The sequence below is a fragment of the Toxorhynchites rutilus genome, chromosome 1 (genome assembly GCF_029784135.1).
Source record: "Toxorhynchites rutilus septentrionalis strain SRP chromosome 1, ASM2978413v1, whole genome shotgun sequence".
Taxonomy (NCBI): domain Eukaryota; kingdom Metazoa; phylum Arthropoda; class Insecta; order Diptera; family Culicidae; genus Toxorhynchites; species Toxorhynchites rutilus.
Window position 1 is genome coordinate 24,342,379 of NC_073744.1, and position 19,227 is coordinate 24,361,605.

Sequence of the window (19,227 nt, forward strand, 5' to 3'; positions counted from 1 at the left end):
CGAACAAAATTGCATCTCTATGGATCGGTGGCGAGAGAGCGAAGGCTCATCGTTCTCCGGTAGAAACGTGCCTCTGGATGCTTCAACATTCAACTCGTCTGGAAAAATAGTTCTGAAAAGAACTGATAAATTCACTCCTTCTGCTTGGCAAACGGTGGAATAAAACACGTTGCGACAGGAACGAAGTGTTGTTTATGCGCGTTGTTTCTTCGTTCAGATTGTGACAGGAAAAACGATGCTTGTTTGCTGTTGCTACTGCGGACAATGTTGTTTTTGTTGTTGCTGAGGTTGTTCCAGTTGATGTTGCTGCTTTGCTACCGCTCCTATTGCTGATGTTGGACTGGGGACCCTGCTTTTTCGGATTCCACCTTTTTGGTTGGTGTTACCTAATTCAAGGTTGGCAAGTATGCAGTTGGCTGCTACCGCTTCGTAGCGGGGCAGTCATTTTGATGCATACTGACTGGCAGGAAAATCACACAGGTTGCAACGCAACGATTCGCTTCTCTTCAGAAACTCAGCAATGTGTGATATTTTCCATTGCTTCAAGTGAAACCGTGATATGATAAACAAAAACACGACAAAAATGACAATATCAAGATTAAAAAAATTGTTGTTTGCTCGCTAGCTGATGCGAGACTGATGCTGACTAAAGTGAGAACTTTATTTATTTGGTGGTTTTATTTTTTCCTTGTTTCCCTTGGTACTTATGTATTGATTATTCGAATTGCATTTCGCTGCCATTTCAATTGCACCCCTCCTTTTGGTCGGTACAATTTAAGGAACATTTAGCGCGTTAATATAAAACTTAACGTTTGGTAATTATTCAATTTTTCGTTTCATAAAATATAACCTCCTTTATGAGGATAGATGCGTGGAAAAATTTCAAATCAATTTATGTATACATTTGTTTAGCGATCTATCAAGAAATGATATACGCGCTACGGACTTCAATTACGACACAATTACATATTAGAGGAGGCGATCTGGCGTAGTGGTAACATCCATGCCTCTCACGCTAAAGGTCACGAGTTCAATTCTCACTCCCGACATTCTTCCAAAAAAGGAAGTAAAAGTGACGAACCAGCCAAATGAGTTGAAAGTTACTATAATACAGATAAAAAAAAACAATTACATATTTTGAACAAAACATCGCGATTCTGCTATTTATCTTATCTGTGTGAGTAATTTTGTGTACGATTAAAAAAAGCAAGCAGTAGTAATTTATAAACCATTTACAACGGAATTTACTGTATGCGTTTGTACGTTGTACGAGTGTTTACATTCAGTTGGCTATACTTCTATTTTCAGCTAGTTTTTTTCATCAATTCAAAACAAATGACTTAGAATAAAGAACGCACAATACTATAGCTATCCATAAAAAAATCAACTCTATGATTTCATTTGTACTTTGCCTCAAAATATCACGAAATCGTAAGTATGTTCAATGTAAATTCAATGTAATCAATGACGACACATTTTTTTGTATACCAATCTAATTCCACCCTGTTATGTGTCACACTGATATTTATAAGATTAGACAGTCGAACCTCCTGCCAAAAGCTAAGTTTTGTTTTTTGTTCGTTACTACCTGTTCAACGGTTACTTATAACAAACGGTCCTTTTTATGACCACCATTTGGAGTTTCACAAGAGTTAAAATAACAGATTTCTGAACAATGAAAACATTAACATTAAAAAAAAATGTTCCGAACAATCACAGCCCTACTTCAAACTTACGTTCGTGCCCTTAGAATCAGATCCTCCACCTTTTTTGATTTCCTGAGCGTTTTGGTACATGAATATCATGAAACCGTGAATGTTTTAAACATGTTTTTTTTGTATCTTCCATTCATATTGAATGTTTATAACGACATATTTTGATTAAAAATACACCTACTACTGCACCCTCCTATGTATAACATTGGACAAAAACAATATACTGAAGTGACAGAAACACTGAGAGTTCCATTTGGTCAATAAAATAATGAACTTCATGTTTGCTGTTTTCGTTTTTTATCGTATTAATTACTCGTACATTCTACCAATTGTGGCAGGATTGGCGATTATTATCCAGATTGTTCTGATCAGAAATCTGCTAGAACCGCAAATAACTAGCGACTCATATGTCTTATGTCATCTCTACAGTAGTGATGAGAGAAAGGGGAGTGAAAAACGTTTCTAGTTAAAGAAGAGTCACAGAGAAAAAAAAATCGGGAGTATAAAATCCGCACACACTCCAATTGCTCTAACTTTTAATCCTGTGGCTGAAATTAATTGAAATTGTGCGTAGGCATAGTTGAATGTGTATTGTTTACACTCTGTTAGTTGGTTTTATCAGATGCGCAGATGTTTTCAAAATGGTGACGAAAACCAGGGGTGACATTGCGCATTTCGAAACGAGTGATTTTTGTTCGTTTCGACCACTTTGACTTAGTTTTGTTTACGAACCCAAAAATTTTACATTTCTCTACGAGACAAATTTTACTCTAAATCTAGTACACTGAAAATATTAACTTGAAAAAACTACATAATACTAAGACCATTCGATTTGAGTTTGAATTTTCTCGAAACGAGTTACTCGTACGTGAAAAAGTTTTGCACGAGTACTTCGAGAATAAGGATCTGTTGCATCGGAAAAAAGTTGGGAATCGCGAATACCAAAACTCGAGCTGAACTACGTACGTTTAAGGTTCAGAAATCCCCAAACCGGGCGGGAAACAGAATACGGTCGCAAAAAGCCGTACCCGGAAGTTGTACGACCAGAAGTTAACGAAATCACACTGCTGCGTAATGGATGACGAGATATATATGAAAGCGGACTTCAATCAAATCTCAGGAAACCTGTATGTGAATGTCAAGAATAAGTTGGATGCTTCCGAGAACCTCCGGATACAGAAGATGTCGAAGTTCACCAAGAAGTTCTTAATTTGGCACGAGGGTCCGACCATCTTCTGGCTGGATTTGGCATCATGTCACTGCACAAAGGACGTGAATCGATTCTGAGCTCGTTCAGAACCTTCTGACGACCTTCTGACCTTCTGGATAAGGTCAAGGTTCGCGCATTCGGATATAAAAGCGAGCTGAATTAAATGGATGATGCCAAAACCAACTTTAATTCTTCCTTTTTACCCCCTGAAAAAGTGGTCCCCATTGCCTAGTGGTGAGCGTTGCGCTTGCCAAGATGGGGGCTTTGGGGTCGATTCCCGTTCGGGTCAGAAATTTTATCGTCATAGATCGTTTTTCTGGCTTGCACTGGTAAAAGGGAACTGTCTAGGGTAGAGATGGGCAAAACGGTTCGTTTCAGTGAGCGGCTCAGAGCCGTGCGCTCAATGAAAAGAGCCGGCTCATTTGAGCGGCTCGGCGGCTCTTTTCAAGAAGCAGTTTATTCGAGTATGGGACGTAAAAAATTAAGCTTGAAACAATAATTAGTGCAGAGAATAGAAAAAAATTATATTTCACAGAAGGTTTTCTCATATATATTTTTATTAAAAAAATCTTCATTAAACATTTTGATTTATGAACATTATTTTTTCAATGTTTCCTGACGTAAGTCTACTACGTCTTTCACTACAAACTTGTCCTGCTTTCGAAAAATTCGCTCACATGGTACTGAAGTCGCCGGAATACATAATATTTTCAAAGCAATTTCGTAGAGCCGCGGATAGATAGATTTCCTTTCCTCCCACCAAAGCAAAGGGTCGCTTGTTCTCAGCAAATATGGCTCCACTAAATATGTATCTAACTCAGCTATTGCAGCAGCTTCTGGATCATGTGGAGCTTGAAGATTGCCAACCAATGCATCAAACTCCTCCCATACAGATGACCGCGCTTCATCACCAACGATTGGTGCTGGTTCTGCAGGCGTGTATTCTATGGATGTCATTTTTAGCGTCCTTATCAACGACTGGTATGAATTGTTGTACTTTATATTATCCCCAAAACCTTGCTGCTTGAAGCGCGGATCTATCAGTATTCATTGGGCTACCAATTCGTCTGACTCAAGATCTGCAAATCGTTTTACCAGCTCCGAAATCAATGCATTACACAGCTTTTTTATAATCACGGGAACTGATCATCATGACGAACATGAACATGACGAATCATCAGTCGGGAGATTTAATTGTTGAAGGAACACGCTCAATGCTTGATTTGCATCTCATTCCTACATACTTTCACACGCTAATGTATCCCGAAGGCAAAATCCACAGCGTAACTACTTCCATCTCTTTCACCCTGTACTTGAAGAGGATTGTTAGAATGAGAATCAATCGTTAGGTTCATTTATTCATTTCTGTTTACACTCTCGTTGATCACATTCGTGATGACAGTGGTACAGTGTCGGCGTCTGGTGGCGACCTTTAATTCGGGTCCCAAACTCGATAGTGTAATTTCTGTCAGATCATCAGGAACGAAGGCAATTTAAAAATCTTAACAATTGAATGAAAATTTCTACATCATGTTATTTAACTACTCGAAACACTAATTCCTGACTATAACGCTATACATTCCCGACATTTTTATAGAAACTTTCCATTAGAATATAAAATTGCCTTCAAACACAATTTTCGTATGAGAATTTTTCACCATCTGCAAAAAAGTGTTTTTCATTGCAATAGAATACTAATTTTGTCTATACGGAAAAGTTAATTTTCATTCATAATTTCAATTTTAAAAACGTGTTATTATTATTATTATTTATTATTATTATTATTATTATTATTATAGAGTTATGGCACTTCTCAGCATTCAGCTGGAATATTCATCAGTGAGATGGCCCACCGGGACCGGCGGAAGAATACTCGCACCAACAATTTTATTGAAACCATCGTTCCTTGTCCCAATGATTTCTTCCAGCTCCACCACATTCGAAATTGTACTGAACGCCATTACCTAAGGCTATTGCGAACGAAAACGTAACTTTTCATCAATATTTTATAAATTTATCGATGCATATAAATATTCACAATAGGAAATGCAAAAACAAATGAAAAAATCTTTCGAAGTAAATAATCTTGAATGCGCTACGGTCGCAGATTTTTTGGTTATTAATCAACAGAAACAAAATGTCATTATTTGATCTATCGAACATTTTATTTTTCCACCAATTTTTTCTATAGGAGGTTTAATCGAATGGTTTTGTCCTACATCACAATGTATGTTTTTTTCATCGAAGAAGTGCTGTGGTATTTTTGCATTTTATTAGGTTTCTTTTATTGAAATTGAAACTTCTTCCGTACTTCATTGCTTGAAATCGAATTTATTGCCCAATAAAGTTATTCGAAATTAAAATGATGGTATTTGGTGGTATTAAGGTATTAAGGTATTAAGCTATCATTTGGTGCAAAAACTTTATAATATGATTGCTTTCCAAAGACATGAAAAATTATTAATGTTGCTGTTAGATTTTTCGAACAGCTGGTCGTTAGCTGGCTAACAAAGACGTTGTAACAAATGAGTTCTTGTAGCAAACATATTATTGAAAAATAAGCAGAACAAACTTAAGTTAAACGGTTTCATTGTGATTCAACATAAAAACAAACAAATAATGTACTGAAAGCTAAGAAATTATTAGACAAGTAACCTCTTCCTTCATTAACCCCTTGGCCTATGATTGAATTTCCAAAATAATGGACCAAATGCAAACAATTCGATGGGACCACATCGAATAATTTCACTACTTTTCTGAGCGTACTAGCGCCCTATGATATGCAAGTACACCACGAGTAAAATTCGATTTTGTAGGTGAAAGGGTTAATCTAGAAGAGATCGATATTGACCCCTTAGGGTAGAATGTTACATGAACCAACCTGTTATAAGAATGACAAATATTTTAGTAGAAATATTAATGTTGTAATTTGTATTAATAATTATTAATTACACTTGATTTTTACTGAATTTTATGCGTATAAGTATTCTGTATGAACGAGAAAAAGATAAATTTTTTAGAGAAATTTGGCTATAGAGGTCGATGATATCACTTCATTCTATAAAAGGGTCTCTTGCTCAAAATAGTCTGAGAACCCCTTATATGAAACATTAAAGAGACTCAAATAAAATCGTTGAGTTATGATGAAACCATAATCCGATGCCGTCTTGGACTTTCATGTTACATAAATATACTAGTCAAGTCCTTTCATTTGATACCCATATTGATGGGGTTCCGAAAAAAATACATATTTCGCTATTTTGTGATGATGGCCATTTTGGATTTCCATTTTTCATAAATAACTGTGTTCTACTAATCAAGCCCTTTCATTTGATACCCATATTTATGGGGTTTCAAGAAAATATGTAATCCGCCAACATTTACAAACATACAAACAGCCAAATAAAAGCTATTAAACAGCAGCATGGGAAACATATATTTCTTCCGCACTGCCGCAGGCCACGGTTCGTCACAACGAGTATACGATCCACGGCTCATCACCAAAAAGCCGGCTCTTAAAAGAAACACGGTTCTTTCATGAACCGCGGTTCTTTTTTGAACCGTGGTTCTCGAATGAACGGCTCTTAAATGAACCACGGTTCACAAAAGACTCACGGTTCACAAAAGTCCCACGGTTCACAAAAGACCCACGGCTCACAAAAGTCCCACGGTTCACAAAAGACCCACGGCTCATTTAAGAGCCGTTCATTTGAGAGCCGTTCATTCGAGAGCCGCGGCTCATTTTTAATGAACCGTGGGTCGTACGCTCTTCCTGACGAACCGGCTTAAATGAGCGGCTCGTGAGTGCTCGCCCATCTCTAGTCTAGGGTGTGGTGGGTGAGCATTGGGCATTGCCAGTCCCCTGGAAAAGCCACAAAAACCCGGAAACAGCTCCTCTAAGCGAATGGACGCCGCTATAAGCGTCTTCGCCCGGTCCTGGTGCTACTCGGGACGTAAAGCAGCAGTGCCACGATGGTCCTCCTGCGAGATAGTGGTTGGTCGCAGGCCTTGCAAGCCGCACCACTAAAACACCAAGCAACGAACGATACACAAGCAAAATTGTGAATCAGGCCATGTTGTAAAGACGTTAAGCCAAAATAAATAAATACCCCCTGAAAAATTAGTGATAATCGAATAAAAACTCGAATTTCGAGAATTAATTTTGTTTGTGGAGATTTTGAACCCTTTATACGGCCGAGGCAGTTATATTGCCAACCAGAAAATTTTTTTTTTTCGCTGCGCGTGGAATATTAGTTCAATATTTTACTTAACCAAAGGCTTCCAAACGTTTATGGCTGCCTAAAATGTACGTAAAATGTACGTAAGGTTTATGGCTGCCTAAAATGTAAAAATGTCGTTGAAATTGTGATAAATTTTTCACTGGAAACGCTATTTAGGGTCTACTATGTAAAGGATCATACAGTTTTCCAATAAAATAAGTGGTGTATTTGATGAAAAAATTAAATATTCATATAGACATTTTTTGTAAGTCTATATGAAAACACATTATTCTCGCTGCACTAGAAATATTGTTTTAATTTTTGCATAACCAAAGACACAATAAAGTGAGCTTACAAGGCAGCGACAAACAGTGTTTTTGGAGCTGTTAGGATTATGTTCTCTGAAGTTGGCGTAGATTCGTTGCCTAGTTTCCACGGCCTCATATTGAATTAAACGGTGCACCGTTTAAGCAGAAGGAGAAGAAGATCAGAAGCAGAGAAGCAGATCATCGAATAAAATGCTTTTCAAATCAAGCGAATAAGAATCAAACTTCGGACAACATTTATAAAAAAAATCAAATTTCGTACACTTAATTTTGTAATTATTTGAACGAAAATTACATTACCCTTGATTATAATTTATAGTCAACTGCGAAACACTTACCAAACAATCACAGATAACGGTGATGATAACTGATGAAACACGAGAGAAATTTAAATATTGATGAAGGGATAAATTCTACGTGCTCGCGCAAACGTCAAACACAAACGATAAGGAGTAGTGCTGTTGGATTTTTTCCTACTATGTAATAATTTACATGTAATTCTCAAATGAAGTGATGGTGAAACCAAGGGATTACTCTAAAGAAGCAATTGTGATATTAGTTTTATAGTTATATCATCAGTGCATCAAACATTTCAAGATATTAGAACAAATTGTCCGAAATATGATTCAGAACGTTATTCCAAACGAAAATCAAACTGACAGATCCAGACAACCAGTGAATATGATCAAATGAACTTTTGTTTTCGAATATGGTTTGAAGTTTATTTTCCCACCCAGTGTCATTTTCGTCTTGATTATTGAAGACATCATAATTTAATTTCAGTTGTTGTTTACTTTCAACCTGAGGCTGGCTGTGTGCGGTTGGTTTTTATTTGGTTCGGTATTTTATTGTACTGCTGCTCAAGTCCTTCTAAATCTACACAGGCAAAAGGAAGATTATGATGTGTATCCATTTGACCATCGTGTCTCGAAGCAATTGTTTATCAATCGCAAATCACATGACGGTAGCTAGAGCCACTCGTATCCGTTCTGCATATGCCCTTGTTTCCGTCTCGCCAAATGAAATCCAGCGCGATTTCTTGCAAAGTTCATTTCATCTATCTCTGGCGTTTCTGTTCTCTAAATGGCTCAGCGTGACTATTTTTTTTATTTTTGAGCTTTGACTCAAATTCACTGCCAGAACGAATATCGTTTCGAATGTGATGAGTATAAATTTGTTGCTTTTGATATCCAAAGTATCAATAACAGCGAAGATATGAACCCCACTCAATGTCGCATTCATTCATTACAGCAAATTTGTTCAAGCATCAGCGATATGAATAAAATGAATTCGTTCGTTATTGTCAACAATTCGCGTTGACGGCGGAATGGTGTCGACATCTGAATACGACATTAGTTTGTATGAGGCCAACTCTTCTCTATCAGATTAGTTTGCCCAAAGGCAGTTTTAAATTACTGAAATTTGTATGAAAATTTTTCTTGGCGTTATTTACCTACTACGAGTACGTTGTTCTGACCCTAATTTAAACTATTTTGTATGAATTTTCAGATATTCTCACCAAAACTTACCATTATAATATAAAATTAATATAAAATTAATCTTTAAATACAATTTTCGTATGATATTTTTTTACTACTGTCGAGCAAAAGTGATTTTCATTTACATAGAGTACTAATTTGATTTGGGAAAAATAATTTTCATTCATGTTTTTATTTTAAAAGCATGTTCATTTCTTCTGCAAACCCACATTGTCATGCCTACTCCCCCATTCCGAAATACGAAGCTCAATGCCGTCAACGCGGATATAATGAGGGCAGTGTGTTTCAAGTTGACAAAAGTCATTTAAACTGAAACAAAATCATATTCGTTATTCGTGAATATTTGTTGATATTCTAAGACACTGTTCCCTGGCATACAAAAACACATGAGTAAACAAAAATATTACTGTTTCCGTCTACTTATAATTCCCCGATCAAGACTGCAGATGCTTTGACCACGTTTAACGATTTTGATTAACGATAACTCCGAGCAGTTCCCATTTTCGCGACGCGCGAGAATCTCGTGAATATCAATGGGGTAATGACGGTCCTATATCAATACCTTGCAATTTCGCTGATCCAGACCATGAAGAGAAGCTCGTATTTCAGCAGAACATCGATCCGAAGCATACTGCCAATAAGACTTTTTTTTTCGATCTTGTCGAAACAAATCGCTGGAATGACCCCCACAACCTCAATGATCTCCAGAACCTCAATCCGATGGAGAGTTTGGGGGCGATTCGCGATGCCAGGATTGACAAAACTAGTGTTTCAAATAACAAATTAATTATTAAAATGCTTTTCTTTTGTTTTCAATACAATTTTTTTTCCTTTAAGCAAAACTTTTTTTCTTCCAATATTCCATAAGCGAAACTTGAAAAAAATGAAAAAAAACTACAATTTGTTTACTCTAATTTGAACCAAATAAATGAGACAAGTTCAAAACATTATGAGTCGGTCACTTTATTTTGTCTATCAGTGTACATTATCGCTCAATCGATCACATTATTCGAAAAGTAACCTGCATTAAAACGAATATGTGGTATGACGGTATGAATACTGAACAGAAAACTATGGTTTCCTTACATAATTACAGCCGTTTCAATATGTTATTGGTCATATTTTTGGAGTATCCTAGGAATATCTACAATTCCTTTTGTTTAGAAGTGAACACATGAATCTCGAGAACTATTGGAGTGCTTGGCCACGTTCAACCAATTGATGAAAAGAGACATATTCGAATCAAATTTCTTACCAACATTTTTTTTAAGTGCGCTATGCATCATCCTTCATGATAAAAACTGGCTATTTTTAAAGTTTGTTTCCTCTGGTCCCGGGTGATCTTTTCGAATCGGGAAATCAACACATCACTTCGATGAAGCATGATACGCCCATCGTCTTGAAAAGAAGACTATCGACAAGTTGTGTTTCGTCCTTCCAAAACTGATGAAGCGATGTTGTTTACATTTTGAGCACTTCCTTTCCGCTCCTCCCCATCAATCAAAAGACGGTCAGGAAGGGATCTCAAACAAGTTTTTTTTTTTATAAAACATGAAAATAATTTTTATGTCGAGCAGAAAACCCTTCGAATATTGAAATGGTGGGTAACCGATCAGTTATCGCGTCCTCGCTGCTATCCCAGTTGCTGTCAACGGAATATATGGTGGAAAATTAAAGTTTTCATTTTGAAATACACTTCATTAAAATTAATCTGATTAAGCGCCCAATTTTAGCATAAGGGCACCCGGTCATGTTCCAAACATAATTTTCTTCTACAGTGTTTTGGGAATATTTAGCTGTTTCTTATGCCGCAGACAACTTTCAGACATGTATGTTTACTTACGTTCTATTTATATATCCACCTACATGTGCCGAAATCCTTCCTCACTTCCCACTGTGTAGACCTCGCTAAGGTGACACGTGCCGCATTATTATTTTGCACCCGCCAACTCAGCCCCAGGATCTAAGCTTCTTTGAAATTTAACAACCATCGGTTGAGATGACAATATAGACGTGAGAATACAACCCCCCACCCTGGCCCGCAGCCCTCGCGTCGATTGACGGCGATGGTGGCTGCTGGACGCAGTCTCCAGCGAGCAATTCGGTTTTGACAAATCGGGTAGTCCCCCTACTAGAATCTACACTTCCGGGCGGGACGGAATATCTTCGTCACAATCAGGGAAGATAAATGTTGTAAACATAAATTCGACCGTGGGATCCAGAAACAATGACACCGCTAACAAGCCGGCCGAGAGATGTGTGTATATTCATCAATCACAAATCCTTTTTATCTTTCGGCGACTCAGTGAATTTATCAATTCGCCGAACGCTCGAACTCGTTTCGTTCTGATAACCGTGTTCATAACTCTTGTTGGTGTCCCATTGTGTGCAGGTCCAGGCAGCTGGTAGGCAGGCGGCATGTTCGCTTCTCCGAAACGAGCGCCAAACGAGCGAAACTCGTTCCCCGTCCTTGATAGTGTTCAGTGAGGAAAGTGCTTGGAATTTATAGCACATTTTATCTCGGGAGTTTTACGAAATCGGTAAGGAGGATGGTGCTGAGATCTTCTCTGCCCAGAGTAACGAACAGCGACGAAGAAAGCGTTTAACGATAGCTTTGGAAGAAATGATGCATTCTTGAGTGGTTTTAACTTGAATAGTGCCCTCTGATTATTTCATGAAGCTATGAAACACAAATCAAATTCATAGTTCGATGCAGTAACGAACGATCAGGGCACGCAGTATGTCAAGTTTAATTGAACTTTCCATTTGAAGAAACGAGATTCTAGGTATTATTTCCAGAAACCCACCTTAACCAGTTTTATGAATTACCCACTACTTTCTTATTATCGATTCGTTAATATCTATAGTCATACTCTCTTCATGGTCTTTCCCTGCAACCTTCTATGTACTTTAATACGACTTCATCAGCATTAGTTGATCCTATTCAATATCTACAAGCACGTACTTGGTACTTGGCCTTGTATCAAGAGAAAAGATAAGAAAATATTTTTTGGCATCTTCAGCATAGAATTGTTTAGCTAGATTATTTTACCTTGTTTACAGAGTCCAAATCTGAAACATATTTTTTCGAAATGTTTGAAAAGAGTGGCTTTGTACCACCTGGTACAAAAACCACCTGGTACAAAAACCACCTTGGTCATTTCATACATTTATCGTGGGCTTCAGAATCATATGAACGGAAGAACTGTTAAACGATCGTTGTATTTTACATTTCCCTCTGAAGTTCTTGCATCTCGCATGCGGGTACAAAAGTATCCGAACTTGCATGAATCAATAAATTCAACTTCAATTTTTTTTACTATAGAAGCTTTGAACTTGAAAGTTCATTCGCCTCTATATTTACAATGACGATTTCCCTAGGTTTCTTTATTTTGAAGTCTGTGATAGGGAAACACATCCCGTCTGCACATATGCTTGTGGGACTCATGATGCAATACTAGAGGCGAAGGAACTGCAAAGTTTAAATTCTCTCAAATACAAACAAGGAAGATATGGCCTTATGTTTCGCTTGTACTCAATATGCATAGTGATGATACTCTGGTTGCACCTTTTAGTTGGTACAATTTGAGGAGCACAAATCGGGCTAATCAAAACGTGGAATTTAGCGTGTTTTCATAATGTGGTACGGATGTGGTACTGATTTGAATGTTTTTGGTAGAATTTCTTTCTGTACAATAAACATCTCTGGGGGCTGGGATCAGCATATGAAAGACACGAAATAACCTACAATCATTTGTCCCGCTCACAAATAAGGGAGCAATTGGGTGTTTCGGTAACGCCAAACAAGTGCAGGGGACCGCTTGGAAAGCCGAAACTGGCCGCCATCTACAAGTACAAACTACGCCCGAAATGATTAAATGTATAAGTATGACTTAACGATCTTTCGGACGAAACACGGATTCCATGTTGACGGTTGATTTGAAGCGATCCATATATAACAAGCCAATATTTGATTTCATCATAAGATCGGATCCGGCCTTTAAGAAGGACTGACGTAATAAACTGGAACAATTAGTAATCTTTGGGAACAATGTCTAAGGAATGTGGCTGGTGAGGTAGTATTTTGACGTAGGACTACGTCTTTCATTTCCATACTGGGGTGTAAATTCAAAGTTTCGAAAACGAAAGCGTTACGCCGGAGAACGAGATTTTGAGCGTTAATAGCTCCTAAACAACTGAACGAAATGGTATGATAAACACTCCATTCAAAAGACAAAATGTCTACGCGTTAAATACTTGTTACTTTTTGATCCAAAAGCTTGTTTTAATAGCCTTAAAATTGCTTTCAAAACCGGCTATTGAAATCACGAATCGGTATAAAGGGTGTGTCACATCAAATTGCATCACGGAAAAAACGCTGTAGAAATTTATTTTTTAGGAATTATATCTTCAGCTTTCGCTTTAAAATCAGATAAGAGTGTATAGATCACGTTGGCCATGCTTCACTGTCAATTTTTCGTAAATTTGGAAAAATGTCGTCGAACGAAAAAGAGCGTCGTGAATTAATCCTGCGCACTCATTTCGAGAATCCGGAGTTGTCACATCGGGACATCGGTAAGATGGTGGGAATCGTCCAATCCACGGTCAGCAGAGTACTAAAACGATACTTCGAGAACCTAATCATCGACCGGAAGGCGAAGAACGGCAAAAATAGATGCTCCGTCAGTGAAAAAGATCACAAGCGCGTAGTTAAGCAGTTTAGACGTGATCCGAGAAGTTCGGTCCGGGATGTCACCAATAAGCTGAATTTGTCAAGTTCATTCGTCCAGCGGACCAAGCAGCGGGAGGGCCTGCGTACATACAAGGTTCAGAAGGCTCCTAACCGCGACGAAAGGCAAAACATGGTGGGGAAGACGCGAGCCCGGAAGCTGTACACCGAAATGCTGACGAAGCCGCATTGCCTGGTAATGGACGACGAAACCTACGTCAAAGCGGACTTTCATCAGCTGCCGGGCCTGTTGTTCTTCTCCGCAGAGGACAAATCCAGCGTTCCGAAGGAGATTCGCAAGCAGAAACTATCCAAGTTTGCCAAAAAGTACATGGTGTGGCAAGCGATCTGCTCTTGCGGAAAGCGGAGCGCCCCCTTCGTGATGACCAGCACGGTAAACGGGCAGGTTTACCTTAAGGAGTGCCTACAGAAGCGCTTACTACCACTATTGAAGCAGCACGAGGGCCCGACCATCTTCTGGCCGGATCTCCCTTCGTGCCACTATTCAAAGGACGTGTTGGAGTGGTACGAAGCCAACGGGGTCACCTTCGTGCCAAAGGAAATGAACCCGCCCAACGCGCCGGAGCTTCGCCCAATAGAGAAATATTGGGCGATTATGAAACAGGCCCTCCGGAAGAACCCAAAAGTTGTCAAATCGGAGGCGGACTTCAAGAGAAAATGGATTTCTGTTCAAAAAAAACTACAACCTGACGTTGTACAGCACCTTATGGACGGGGTAAAGAGAAAGGTGCGAGCATACAGGCTTGGGCTCGAAGTATGAATAAAAAGAAAATGCCAAAAGTTGTTTAATAGTTTTTATTTTACTGTCTAAAATTTTCAAAAGGATCGGTCTACTGGGCGAATTTCCACAGCGTTTTTTCCGTGATGCAATTTGATGTGACACACCCTTTATAAGCGAGCACCGCTCGGAAATCCACTCAGTTATAATTGAACAGTGATTGGAGCATGTTGTCGCTGTTGTGGTGAAGCTAACTTCGTTCATCATGAAAGCGCTGATGAACAGTGTCACTAAGAGCCTGTTTGCGCACCTTAGGCCAGAAGGGATCCATCGGGAGGAGAGGGATTCTACTGAAAAGACGACCAAGAGAGTACCAGCATCGAAAATTGGTTCCGTTTGATCCATCGGATCAGCCGCCACATGCATTTGGTTCTGTGATTTTTCAATTAAGTGTAATCAACAGGAAAGCTTCTGAAGATTATTCTTCCCCATCAGTAGAATATTTTCGTATCCCACATTGGATGCATAAAACCATGTGCCCCAACTTGACGATCTCGTTTTCGAATTCCCACAAATAATCAATTATTCATTCATTCAGAACGGATTCAGATTCAACTTCAAACAAATGATCACTAAATCAACGATAGTCCTGTGTCAACCTTGCGGTTATAACACAGATATAACCAACTTCCTGTTTTTTAGTTCATTTAAAGTTCTAGTTCATTTCTAGGTAATTATTGACATATCTGGGATCATGTGGTCTGACGTTGTCATGCTATAAAGTTATCCTGTCGTGTCTATTCTCCCATTCTGGTCGTTTTTCCTTCAGAACCCTTATTAATTTCAGGCGATACCGATCACCAGTAATAATATGAGTACCGGCAAGTTTGTTCGTTTGTTTTTCAAAAAATAATGCTTTATTCTGCAAAAATGATTACAAATTTAATATTCAAAGTATTGCTCATCGCTAGTCACAACTTTTTCCCATCTTTCTGACAATTCACGGATCCCTTTGCGGAAATAATCGGCCGGTTTGTCGGCTAACTACGACTCGTTCCAATTTTTGACTTCATCAGAATTGGAAAAAAAGAAGGTAGTAATCGGACGGAGAAATGTCTGGAGAATACGGCGGGTGAGATAGGATCTCCCATTTAAGCGTTTCCAAGTATGTTTTGACCGGTTCCACGACATGCGGCCGAGCACTTTCGTGCTGTAAAATAACTTTATCGTGTCTTTGCTCGTGGCCATTTTTCCTTCAGTGCACGGCTCAAACGCATCAATTGTCGTTGGTAGAGGTCCCCCGTAATGGTTTTATTCGGTTTTAACAGCTCATAGTAGCTCATAGTCGATGCAAAAAAAACCCTTTCTTTTATGCCGTTGGAGCAGTTGTTCGTACGTGAAAAACGGCGTTCGACGTCTCGTGGCTTCAGTTCATACTGTACCCAGTGTCCTATTTTTCGGATCATTCCCATTGCTTTTAAACGATCGGATATGGTTTGCTGAGCTACTCCAAGTGTATCTGAAAGTTCTTGTTGCGTTTGTGACGGATCTTGATCGACTAAAGCCTTCAATTCTTCATCTTCAAACTTTTTTTTTCGGTCCAGAACGTTCTTCGTCTTCCAAGTCAAAATTACCAATTTTTGAACCGTGCAAACCACGTCTGACACGTTCGCTCAGTTGGAGCCTGGTCACCATAAACTTCCACCAAAATGCGATGACTTTCCGACTTTCATATTGAAGTAATGAAGTAACTCTCCCCGACATTCTTCCGAAAATGGAAGTAAAAGTGACGAACCAGCCAAAATGTAGAAAAAAAATAGAAAAAAACTCTCGTTTTTACGAAATTCGACATATTCGATGTGGCAAAAAACTATGTTGTTTACGCTTCAACTTTTTGACATGTACTGAAAAAGACGCGCAATGACGAATGTATGGAAATTTGATTCCCTAGAATGATAATAAAGTTACGCCATCTGTGTAAAACCGAAGAAACTTACCGGTACACTTAATAGTTTCAGGCAGGTGTTGTCTTGAATTGTGTGTCCTGAATTTGTTTTGTTGGTTTTCCATGTTCTTCATCAGTCACATCAGAATTATTAAGAACTGAATCTTTTGATCCACTTCCCACACATTTAAGTTTTTTAACAACATTTAAGTCCTTAACAACATTTAAGTTTTCTTTGAAAAATTACTGCAAATGTTTGACTTTCAACATTTGTTTAAATTATCTCTATTGAGGAACTTTTTTTCTATTTAGAAAAAAATCAAAAACACGTCAAAGGCAAATATTTACACACAAAAATGTTACGAGTAAAAATTATTTTTCTGGAGCATCCCTACAAAAATGTCATATATTTCCGAAACTATAAAACATAGTAAGTTGACGTCTTTGACGAAAGTTAATACTTTAAGAAGATCTAAAAAATACACTATATCGCTATCTTGACTTCAAACAAAATTAGATTTAGTCGTAATTTTTTCAAAGAAAACATGAAAAATTTTTATTTTTTTTATTTTTATAGAGACTTTGCCTAATGTGGCATTCGCCTCTATTTATAGTTAGACTATTTCCCTGTAAAAGTGCTCATCTTCTGATGAATGGATGAATTGTTGGAAATTGTAAGGACTATTGATGTTTTTTTTTGAAAATTTCAAAAAATACATTTTTGAGAAAAATGAATTTAATTTTTAATTTTTTTTTCAGTATAATTTTTTTTTAATTTACTATTTTTTTATGAAAATTTAATCAATTTGCTATACTTCATTCTCTGGTCAAAAATTTGTGGGAATTGTAGTTATATATTTTTTTTAATCTGGCCCTATTAAAAAAATAGTCTAATTCTTTTTTCAATCTTTCAAGTATGCAAAGTTGCTTAAGTGACCCACAACGTTCCACTGCAATCTAAGCTATTGCTGCCAATGGCCAGTCGGGTTGGCATAAAATTCGTCAAAAATCACAATCCGAATTACAACACGGTTTAGACATGCCCCAAATTCTAATGTTTGCATCAGTTATATCAGAAATATTTTCAAAATTAGGCCTAGCCAACTACGCAGAACTATCAACACATTCCTCAAACTGATGTATTTAAAACTTTATATAAGTGAATCATTGAGAATTCATTGATTCGACAATAAAAGTACTTCAACTTATTATCAAGTACATGCATCCACGATTTTTATTCCGCAACTTGGCGGCATGATTCATCACCATACGGCGTGAATCAGAATTGTCAAACTTTGACATTGCACCCATACATACCTGCAAGCCGACGTGGTTTCGCCGTTGCCTTGATTTGAATCAATACGCATTTATTTGGTCCGCTGGTTTACGAAGCATCGATAAGCGTGGCTCGCTTATCTCGCTCCCATTGCGAGAGATTAGGTAGCCTCTATCGCGGTGAAGGTGGTGGCACTGTATCGACCAACACAAACGTTTCAGGGTTGTATCGTGGGAAACTAAACATGTATCGGTTGAGGGTTACATATGACCGTCTGGGACTCGGATACAGGGCTTACACCCGACGTCGTTTTACACCTTATCTCATTTTCGACAGTTCGATAATGGCAAGATAGTAAAACAGCGAGTGTACAGTTGCAGTCTCGTGGAAACAGGTGGATGTTCATTTAGTTCGGGACATTTCGATTGAAAACAGTTTGTGCAGATTGAGTTCGTTTAAAATTCCTTAACAATGGCTTTCAAAGACGTGATGAGGGGAATTGGAGGTAAAGCGATTGTCGAACAACTACCATGTGATACTACATGGGTGATTCATTATTCATGTATACTCAATTCCACTTTGCAGAATTAATCCTTAACAACAAGCTGGTCACCTTCCTTAGTGTGGCCTTGTTTGCCTTCATCATAACAACGATTGTGTTGGCCACCGAAAATAATAGCAATAAAGATGCGTTGGCGGATTGCCAAGCTCAATTGTCGGCGACCACGGCTCCCCCAATTCCACCCACAACCACCCTACAACCGGGCCCAGACACTACAACATTGGAATCGGAAGCAACGACAGTTGTAACGACACCTGAACCTCCTACTACCCAACCCCCGATAAATCCATCTGAAACAAAAACTCTGCTACAAAGGATGCTGACGGCGGAATCGAATACGAATCGAATCGATCGTAAACGATAATATTTGAATTGGATTTTGAAGCTAATGCGAATTACTTATTGTGCTCCTGTAATTTGTAGTTATTAACTGTGAATATAGAACTCGAGAATCATTCCTAACTCTGTCCATTTGGGCTGATTGATTTAGGTTCTAGAATTACCAGAATTCTCTATTTCCACTACATGCTCCGCTCGAGGATTTTTCTGAGTGATTCGTGAGAGGGGTGGGGTTGAAATTTGATCGATCAGTGGGGATTGATTGTAAACTCCTCTGCAAAAAAAAGTGATCTCCGAATCGGGGGTCCATTCCATCCAGGATTCATTCTTATTCATTATTGCGATTCCTGTTGTCGATGTAGTCTTCGAGGAATTGCCGTCTTCCGAGACTGTCATCAGTCAGTCTGGATATAAGTACCATCGTGTCAAATGGCTTAATTTCCAGGATTGATCAACAGTAATGTCAACTGTTGATATCCTCTGGGCTTTACGTTGGAGGTACATCAGACGCTGGAATCCCTGCAGTAAGCGATTGTAGTCGCTCGGTTCCACCAACACTATGTGACTATGATTGTGTCACATTTACCCGAAACCCACTCACTAACTCGAATGTAACAAATACCCGAATGCAACAATTACCCGAATGTAAAATCTACCCGAATGTGAC

The 19,227-nt window shown here is 38.4% G+C and overlaps 1 protein-coding gene across 2 annotated transcripts; it reads left to right on the forward strand.

Moving 5' to 3' along the window:
- The first annotated feature begins 18,012 nt into the window (after positions 1 to 18,012).
- On the forward strand, positions 18,013 to 18,683 carry LOC129762621 (uncharacterized). Of its 2 annotated transcripts, XM_055761070.1 has the most exons (3): positions 18,013 to 18,164; positions 18,245 to 18,476; positions 18,522 to 18,683. In XM_055761070.1, the coding sequence occupies exons 1-3, from the start codon at positions 18,131 to 18,133 to the stop codon at positions 18,583 to 18,585; spliced, it is 330 nt and encodes a 109-aa protein (XP_055617045.1). In that variant the 5' UTR covers positions 18,013 to 18,130; the 3' UTR covers positions 18,586 to 18,683. The 2 variants fall into 2 exon arrangements, with proteins under 2 accessions (XP_055617045.1, XP_055617044.1); XM_055761069.1 differs by having other exon boundaries at positions 18,245 to 18,683.
- Positions 18,684 to 19,227: the final 544 nt, after the last annotated feature.

Bases quoted from the DNA above. Each gene is read 5' to 3' on its own strand.
- LOC129762621 (XM_055761069.1), top strand. From the start codon at position 18,131: ATGGCTTTCAAAGACGTGATGAGGGGAATTGGAG. The intron at 18,165-18,244 runs GTAAAGCGATTG...TCCACTTTGCAG, and splicing joins CGTGATGAGGGGAATTGGAG to AATTAATCCTTAACAACAAG.